The sequence below is a fragment of the Halyomorpha halys genome, unplaced genomic scaffold (assembly GCF_000696795.3).
Source record: "Halyomorpha halys isolate HHAL.00 unplaced genomic scaffold, Hhal_1.1 Scaffold16.1, whole genome shotgun sequence".
In the NCBI taxonomy this organism is placed as follows: Eukaryota; Metazoa; Arthropoda; class Insecta; order Hemiptera; family Pentatomidae; genus Halyomorpha; species Halyomorpha halys.
The window spans coordinates 871,592-881,905 of NW_027116375.1; the positions used below are offsets into that span (position 1 = coordinate 871,592).

General features: G+C 33.0%; 1 protein-coding gene across 1 annotated transcript; it reads left to right on the forward strand.

The window, feature by feature from the left end:
* The first annotated feature begins 1,983 nt into the window (after window positions 1-1,983).
* LOC136797219 (uncharacterized) lies at window positions 1,984-2,523 on the forward strand. The gene has a single exon (XM_067053187.1). The coding sequence runs from the start codon at window positions 1,984-1,986 to the stop codon at window positions 2,521-2,523; it is 540 nt and encodes a 179-aa protein (XP_066909288.1).
* Window positions 2,524-10,314: the final 7,791 nt, after the last annotated feature.

Below are 10,314 nucleotides of genomic sequence, written 5' to 3' on the forward strand. Positions count from 1 at the left end.
TATTATTTATTTATTTATTTTTATTTTTATTATTCTTACATGACGTTTATTTTATCTCTATATAATTTTTTTTTTTTTTCCTTTTCCTCGTATGGTTTTTGTTTTATATGCATCTCCTGTACTTTTTTAGCTTTATATTTCACGTATTTTACTCTTGCCATTGTTACTTGTTTTTATTCTTATCTTTGTTTCATTTTGTACCTTTTTAGCCCTGATGAAGCCCTGCAAAGTGGGGCGAAACGTCAGAAAATGAATAGTTGTAAACTATTTTTGTTTCACTTTTGACTGGAACCCTGACCATCTTCTTATATATCAATTTTTTACGGTCAATTATATATACATATATGAAATTATAATATGATTGCAATGATTCAGATAATTGGTTTGCCATAAAATATTGAATTACATTATGAATTGTTACCTAATATCTCTTAATAGCTTCTGAGTTGGATGATTCTTGTCGTGAATATGTATTTGCCAGGAGTGTTGTCGTAGCCATGGGTATCGTCTCAGCCGCAGAGTTCCATTTCTGAACAACCGTTCTTAGGACATATCCAAGTCCATGCTCTTCTATAGACCGTCTTCTGACTTCTGTAACTCTACTGCTTCTGTCTCCTCTTCTTCAATCTGTTTTCTTTACTTCTGTCCCCACTTGTTTCAAAAAGGGCCGACGCCTTTTGGGAATCTTATTTTCTCATTGGCTATCATCAGCCACGCCCAAGATAAATACGTTGCAGGGGGTGGTACATTTAGAAAAGTGTTTGGTGCAAGCGTTGTTTATAATTGATCTGCCTACCGACAAAGCCAGCAGGCAATACCTGTTTTTAATAGATTTATTCAGGAAGGACCTTTTCACTTGTGGCCCTTAGCCATCTGCAAAGTGCCCTTTGTTGACATACCCGGCACAGGTATGACAAGACATATGGCAAAGACATTTATAATATTAATAATTGTTAATACCTCGGTACATATCAGGATCTTAAAATAAGAAAAAAAATTCCTCTGGAATTATGTCTGTTAATGCTTTAGAAATTATTCATGTCTAAAGATTTGCATTGTTATGAATTATTTAGGTTATAATAAACAAATTAATATGTGTTCCAACTACTTTATGAATGAAATTGGAACATTAATTGATTAATATTCATATTAATTAATAATAAATTCATGATTTGTTATTTTTGCATATAAAATTTGAATCGTGAATTTCTAAATATCCAATTTAGTAGTTTAAGATTGGTTTTATCTTGGATATTAGATTTTTTAATGAGGAAAACAAACGAGGCGATACTAATGATCATTCATAATAGGGGGCATTTAAACCATTAAAGGTCATTGTTGCTTGGATAAAGTTTAATTCTTCTTTTCGAGAGGCCTTTTGTTGTATTTTCTTTTGTATTTCACCTTCATTATTCTTTTATCTTTTGTTCTATTTTTTTTCCTTTCTGTTACATCTTCCTTGTCTGTTCATACGTGTTAGTTTATTCATAATTCTATTAAGTGATGGGCTTAAGATTATTTTAAATAAAGTTTAATCTACATGCATGTAAAGTTTGGTTGGATTGTGACTGAATCAATGAAGAGGTAATCAGTAATAAATACTAAAGATAAGACAGAGACCTATTCAGCGAAAAGGAGTATGTGGTGTGTATATATTATAAATCTCTTTCTCATTTGTATGTTATTTTTTCATTAATTTATACAATTGGAATTTTTTTGTTTTCATTTATGGAAATTACCTCCTCCTCTTCGTCTTACCTTTTACTATTTTGTGTAAAATTATTTGTGATTTTAACTTTATTTGTTTCAATGCAAAGTAAAGTTTTATACTAAGAATGTAATTCCCTTGAGAGGTATGAGGTTTATAAACAATTTAAAAAATTTCTATTTCTTCATTGATATACTTTTTATATTAATTTAAAATATTATGTATAACATAATATAAAATATTACATTATAACATAAAAATTGATAAAATATTATATGGTGAGACCTAAAAACCTCTACATCTCCTCAGTGGACTTCAGGAAAGCTGTAGACAGGCGAACCTTACTGAGAATAGTAAGGGAATATGGAGTAGACCAAAAAACAGTAAACCTGATAAAATTAATACTATTGAACACAAAATACAAAGTAAAGTTTCCAAGTAAAGAGACCAAGAAAAACCACATAAAAGTGAGCAGCCTAACCTTTGCAGATGATTTAGTCCTTCTAGCGGAAACAGAAGAAGAGGCAATTAGTCAAATAAATACCTTGAAAGAAACAGCGGGAAAAACAGGCCTACAACTCTCCTACGAAAAGACCGAATTTATGACGATGGAAACAAACTACGGCAAAAAAGTAATAGAGACGAAATATGGACGGACAAGAGTTACAAAAACATTTAAATATCTGGGAGAGACAATATGCAATAACGGTTTGGAGAAAGAGAGGATAAAGGAGAAAATCATCAAGTTGGAAAGGCTAAACTTCGCAACAGGAAATACTTACAATAAGAAGAACCTATCGTCTAACACGAAATAAGGCATTGCATCACGGTCATAAAACCAGTAATTTTATACGGAATGGAGACAACATGTCTCCCCAGCCTGGAAGAATTACTGAAAATAGAGAGAAGGATTCTGAGGAGAATCTATGGGCCTAAGACAGAAAGCCTACAGCCTAAGACCCAACCAGGAAATCTACAGGGAGATAAATGACCTGGAAACTGAAATTAGAATCAGAAGACTGAGATTCTGCGGAAACATGATAAGAATGGACCAAAGGAGACTAAACAAGAAACTCTTTGACAGAATCCGTGAATATAAGAACGTAGGAGGATATGTGAAGCAAATGCGAGAGGAAACAAAGATATTGAAAATAACAGACAAGGACTGTTCTTTATTATTTCAGCCCATAGTTCCCTATTCCTAGCAACAGTAGCCCAAAGTCTCCTACTCTTTGCATTACTCATCTCGCCATCTTTTAATTGATCTTCCTCTCCTTCTCTTGTGTTTCCTTGGTATCCACTCTGTAAGAATTTTGGACCACCTTCTGGTAACAAGTCTGGCAACATGTCCGGCCCACCTTCATTTCAGTTGTGCTTCTTTTGTTATGATTTTAACTTTAATCCTAGCTTGTATTTTTCTGTTCCTGATGCGGTATTTTGATTTGGAAACTTATCATACTTCTTGAAAATAACATTTGCGGCCTGTATCAGACCATGTCTGAGATCCGTATAAAATTACCAGGTGTATACACGTTTCCAATACCTTTGCCTTTGGTTCCTGAAGGTAGTGGAATTTTTAAAGTGTGATTCACACACCATTATTTTTTCCATCCCATGTTAATCCTTTTATGATGAGGTGTAGATAGTTGACCGTAGATTAATGATTGGAGAAGTTCGTCGGGGGTTGAGGTCAGCAAAGAACAATATAAATAAACAAAACCATATTTATTTATTTCATGCCGACGTTTCGACCTGAATTTCAGGTCTTCATCAGGGGTTATGGCATCTACAACTGTAGATGTGTTGTATCTTCTGGAGTAGTGACGTGTATGTAGATGGTTGTTATCACGTCGTTGGCCCCGTGTTACTGGATTCATAATGAGGTGTAAATAGTTGATAGGTGAAGGTAGGCCTACAACTGTAGACGTGTTGTATCTTCTGGTGTAGTGACGTGTATGTGGATGGTTGTTATCACGTCGTTGGCCCCGTGTTACTGGATTCATAATGAGGTGTAGATAGTTGATAGGTGAAGGTAGGCCTACAACTGTAGATGTGTTGTATCTTCTGGTGTAGTGACGTGTATGTAGATAGTTGTTATCACGTCGTTGGCCCCGTGTTACCACGTCGTTGTAGACCTTTCCTTCTACGCCATAACCCCTGATGAAGACCTGAAATTCAGGTCGAAACGTCCGCACGAAATAAATAAATATGGTTTTGTTTATTTATGTTGTTCTTTGCTGATCGCACTCCCCAACAAACTTCTCCAATCATTAATCCTTTTATGTATTTTATCTTTTCTATCTTTAAATGAGATGGATTGTCCTAAATAAATAAATTGCTGGACAAAACTGATATCTTGGTTATTAACTTATACTTCTCCTTTCTGTGAATTTCTCATTATCTTTTTTTATCGATATTAATATTTAATCCGACGAAGATTTGACATGAAAACATTTTTTATGAGGTAGAAAACGTGGAACTGTAATATTGTCAATGGAAAAATGTGTAGTTATTTTAATGTTTATATACATTTTCATTAAAATATGTTAAGTATTATAGTGTGTTGAAGTTGGTAGTGTTCCTTGGCTCTAAAACCTTATTGAAGCTTCTCGGTTTAGTCAATATGTCGTTGGGATTATAAAAAAATGTGTAATGTTGTGTTGTATAAACAAGTAGTGCTTTTAAGTTTTATTAAGTAGTGTTCTTAAAACTACGAAACTACATGAACATGACAGATCGTGAGTACGATTTAATTCTTAATTTGTAATTGAGTTTCAATAATATGTGATATCGGTCATTCGGTCATTTTTTTTTATCTAGTTCTATAAATCAGTGAATATTTTTTAATCAAATAGTCTTTCTGTTTTGTTTATTCATAGAAGAGATTGACTTTAGTAATTCTTGGGGAGACTTATTTTTTAATATCTTTGTTGAAATTTACTACTGTATTTTATATAATACATTCAGTAAACTTGATCTTAGTTAAAATGCAGTGTTACAGGCGTGTAGAGCAACCACTCTAATGACATTTTACATTAGCAGGTCTCGTGGCCATCTTCTGTTCAGGTGCTTCAGAGGATTGTCAGGAATGGAAAAGGATGCTAGGTTAGAAACTAGGGGGTTTGAGTGGTAAGAGAGTTTGTAATGGAAGGAGTGATATCTGTTGATTTTGATATCAGCCCATTATTATTATTAAGAATTATTATTACTTCTATTATTTTCCAAACAAATGAAATTTTATTGCAATGTTTAATTAATGAGAAGGGTCCAGTGTATTCGACAGCTACGGTGGTTTAATTATAATTTCTTAAAAAGTTAATATCATTACATTCATAATATGATGAAAAAGTATACAATTTATGTCTGGCATTTATTATCATAAATGTATAATGGAAAATACAAACCTACAAACAATTGCTTATATAATAGCGTTCTATGGTGGTTTTATTTTTATTTAACCTATTTAAGCAGTGGGTTTTACCTGGGTATTCAATAACTTGTATATAATCGATTTATTGAAGTCGATTATTTTTTAACATCAATGTTTTACTTTTGTCTCAAATTTTCACTTTCTAAAATGCAAAAGTAAGAATAACAAAAAAAAAATTTGTTTAATATTCATTTATTGCTATTTACAACTGTCCATTATAATACATTTACTAAATTTGATCTCAGTTAAATTGGAGTGTTATAGGCGTTTATAGAAACTACCTATTGGTAGCACTCCAATGACGTTTTACATTAGCAGGTCTCGTGGCCATGTTCTTTTCAGGCGTCTCGGAGGATTGTCAGAAATAGAAGAGGATGCAAGGTTAGAAACTAGGGGGTTTGAGTGGTTAGGGAGTTTATAATGGAACATTAAGGTCTTTATATATGATTTTATTTGTGACGAAGTAAGGAGCATTGAGGATTTTGGATTGAACTTATTGGATACGAGAGGAATTCGAAGGTTTAGTAGAGCCCCAAAGCTCAACTCCGTATGTCCAGATTGGTCTTATTACAGTCATGTAGATCAGTCTTTCGTAATGTATTGGAAGTTTAGACCGTTTGTCCAGTAAGTGCTGTAAAAGTCGAAATTCACGTGCAGTATCCTGTCTTTTCAGTCTGTGTGAGGATTCCAGGTTAGTCGTTTGTCCAGATGTAGTCCAAGGTAGCGGATATGTTCGACAGGGGTAAAAAAAAAAAAAAATCTGAAAAGTTCAAATTAAAAACAAAAGGAGGAACGGATCTCTTTCAACAATGAGGTTGGAGGAGGTAGTTACTTCTACCTTAACGCCAACAACGGGATAAAGATAAATTAAAATTGCAACCAACAACCAATGAACTAACACAGCTCTTCGAATGTTCTTCTCATCCCAGAACCTCTCATGGAGGTTAAAACGAGTGTAGTTCAAACCGAACTTGCAGTGTACCCAAAGCTCCTGTTTATAAATCCATTGACATTTTACTCTGATAATGATAATTATAAGAATTCTACCAAGTTTAAAGAGGAAAGTTTGGATTCTTAAGATAAGTGGATGTTCAGGGTACATGTTTATTAAACTTTTTAGAGAGCTCAATAATAACAATAAGCTCTGAAATTATTATAATAGTCTTTTGAGTTATTGACAGGCAAAAATGGAGGGCTGATGCTATAACCGCAATCCATTGGCGCCTGCCACTGTTGATTTTGATATCAGTCCATCTTGCTCTTTGTTCTTAGCCCTGAAGAAGGCTAGAAACTCTGGCCGAAACGTTGGCACAATTAAATAAGTTCTCTCAACTTGTTCGTGTTTTTTACTGACCGCACCACCAACCATCTTCTCATCATATAGCATGTTTAATGTTTCAAAGACGTATTTGTCTGTTATGGCGACATTCGTCCCATCAGAAAGAGTTTTTTTCCCAAACTAATAATAAAAATTAGTGAAAAAAGAAGTCAACCTAAGGGGAAAAGTTAACAAACTTCTTTTTATACAAACTGTGAATAATAAATATTGGGGCATTTAATAACTACATGCTAATAACTATATATGGTGGGTTTGGATCATTAATTTAAATTAATAGTGTAATTATGTAATTAATTTTCTTATTTCTGTATATTTAATTTGTAAATAAAATTGAACCAAATTCAAAATGTTTTTAAATTGTTAAATTTATGTAACTGAAATGGATATTCAAAAACATCGATGAATTTTAGGCTGTTTTGTAATCATCGACATTTTAATCGAGGTTTTGTTATCGATGTCGCGTTCCTAATTCTGTTATAAATAAACAACTGTATCATTTTTATTTAATCATAATTTCTTACCGCTTTACTTCTTTACTACCAAACTTTATTTATGCAATAAAACTCTAGTTGTATAAAAATTAATTTAGTTTCAGAGTGTTTTAGGAACAAAAACTTAAGGGCTCTGTAAATCGAATATACTTCCGTGCGAAAAATTTCGACAACAAAACATGTGCCTGGCCTCGGATAACAGTACAATGTATAATTATAATAATTTTTTCGTCTTTTGGTCCTTTCATTGCTCTTATAAAAATCCTTGAAATTACAGGTTCATATTTTACCCATTTTCAACACAAAGCCTTCCATTAAAAGGGGAACGTCCATCACTGTCCAGTTGCCTGGTCGTGACTCCACTGCCACAGTGATAGGCAGGTCGCAATAGAAAAAGAATCTCTCCTTCCGCCTAAATAAAGAAATAAAATGAAAAACGAGCCTCCATTCCGCTGCCACTATTATCTGGTCCGGCCTCGAGGAAGAGGGAACTCCTCAGCAATTAGCTGCGATCGAGGTGGCCTTGCTCCATGACTCAGGCCGGTCCTTTTCGAAGAGTTATCATTCCCGAGGCGATACCCTTAATTTGTGGACATTTTTCGATGCGAGTAATTTTTGGTTTATTTGTACTTGACCTCTTAGTACAAGAGCCCAAGAGGAGAAAAAAGGCAGTTATCTCATTCCAATTTTTGTTTACTTTGTATAATTAATAGTCAAAGTTGATGAGTCTGTCAAGTATAAGTAGGAGGAATAAAAAATGGGGGCTGTTTGAAAGCAATAAAAAAATTTAATTTTTCATTAGGAGCTCTATATCATAAAAAGTAGGAACAACACAAGAAAACTTAAGAGAACGTCATTTAAAGAATTGTAAATTTGCTATATTTTCGAGATATAGCTTTTTAATAAGTAACATTTCATAAAAATGTTGTATGGGACGTACTAAAAGATCAGTAGTTAGTGAATTTATTTTGAAAAATCTATATCTCAGCAACTATGTGACGTACAGATGTCTATTAGCACTCAAATTAAAGCTAGATTAATGAGCTATAAAGTAGTCTGATGTTTATCTTTGTAGGAGTAGTAGTTTTCATGAAATTTGCTATTATAAATTGAATTATAGTTGTTCCGACAAATTTTGATTTGCCAAATTCATATTCATATGTGAATATAAAAAATACTACCCCTACGAAGATAAGTGTCAAACTACTTTATAGTAAGTTAAATTTCCTTTATTTTGAATATTGGCAGACATATGTGCGTCTAATGGATCTAGAGATATATTTTTTCAAAAATCCAACATTTTATACGAACAACTAGGAATTAACATTTTGTGAGTTTATTTTATCAAATATCATAAAAACTACTACTTCTACAAAGATAAACATTATTAACTATTTTGTAGTAAATTTAACAAGCTTTAATCTAAGCCCTGGCAGACATCTGTACGTCAAATGGTTTCTGAAATGAAGTTATTCATAAATCAAACTTATTAACCAAACAACTATAAATCAGTTTATTTTATTAAATATCATGAAAACTACGATTCCTACGAAGGTAAAGGTTATAAACTTCTTTATAGTCCATTAAACTAGCTTTAATTTGAGTGCTAATAGACTTCTCGTACGTCACATAGTTCCTGAGATATAGATTTCTCAAAATAAATTAATTAACTACTAATCTTTCAGAAGATGTTTAAGAAATTTTGCTTTTTAAAAAGCTATATCTCGAGAACTATTGGACGTAAATAGCTCTTTGAGGGCTAATATTTCAGAAAATTTACTCTTCTTTAAATAATGTTCTCTTAGGTTTTCTAGTGTTCTTAATAGTTCTTTAGAGCTCCGAATGAAAAATGAGTGTTTTTTAAGGTTTTGAAACAGCCGCTGAAACATTTTTTAATCCTCCAACCTATACTTGGCAGACTCATAAATTTTTACTATTAATTATACATAGCTTTCATTAAAGTAATCAATAATTGGGGTGAGATAACTACCTTTTTTTCTTCCCGGCTTTTGTTCTATCTGAAATCTGCGTAGTCACTTCCTTTTTTTATGCTTCACTTTTACTTTAACGGAAAGTGGGGTATGCAGCCCCATAGTAATCGTAAAAAGGAGTGATACTAAAATGAATGTCTAATAGAGCAGAAAGCATATTCTTATTTTTCTGCAATGGCTAAAATCATTTTTATTGAATCTCATAACGCTACTCTCCTTCAAAGCAAAATTGAATTAAAAAAGACCACGTAGCTCTTGTACTAAAGGAGGACCGTAAAGGAGCGCTGGACAGAGTATGCTCTTGGTTTTAACCGGAGGGAAAGGGCCGATGATGTTAGGAGATGGTGTAGGCGGTAGGATTTCCTTCTGACTGTTTTTGTTTTTCGATATAGATAGGTACAACACTTTAGATATCGATCCAGTTTTATACCCAAATAGATTATGGCATTGGATGGGGACATTCTAGAGTTTACCACTTGGAGCGTTTTCGTAAGTTTTGCTGTCTTTTTTGCTTGGTGTGCAAACACTACGCAGTCCGTTTACAGAGATATTGAGGTAATTCAGCCGTTGAACGAACTCTTCACAGACTTTCCCCGCTTGTTTTAGTGCATGCGTGGGGTTAACACTGCTGCTGTAGATGGCGATATCATCCGCGTAGGTGGCTATCGTAGCAGTTTTGTAGTTATTGCCTATTACATCTGCAGTATAAATTGAGAACAACACTGGCGAAAGTACGGCCCCTTGTGGCACGAATATACTTGCTGCATAGATGCTATGGAGGAACCATTAGTAATGGAAGATTTGGTAAAGGAAGCGTTCCATGGATTGAGAAATCCGAAGTGAATAAATTAAGGATATGGAGAATAGTAAAAAAATAAATAGTCGGTAATTCTGTCTGTTGACAGCCATTACAGGAAAAAAAAAACTATCAAATCAAATTAATGTGTATACATTTTAGTCATGCCTTTATACGGCAGTAGTTGCTCATGGAAGATGAATTGCAATTCCAGAGGCAAGCGGCATAAACAAAATATAATTTGTCAGTAAAAAAAATAAAATAAAATAAACGTAAAATTATATGAAAATTACTTTAAGGTTTCTAAGGTAATCTAATGATTCTTTTTTGTTTAAGTTCGTATTTGTCATGGTTAGAAAACATTTAAGTGGTTTGTATTATTAACGTCTTCTAGCTAGATAATAAATTTTAACGGAAATATGTTTAAATAGGGCTTCTGTAAATTAGATTTATAATAGGATACTGTACTATTCATCTTATGTCTTATCCTAGTTATATTAAACTACGTTGCATAGATTTACAGATCTGTTTGTTATCCAAGCGTCATTACTTACGAATT

What these genes read in the sequence shown, in the direction of transcription:
- LOC136797219 (XM_067053187.1), top strand. Translation starts at nt 1,984, where the DNA reads ATGGTGAGACCTAAAAACCTCTACATCTCCTCAGTGGACTTCAGGAAA.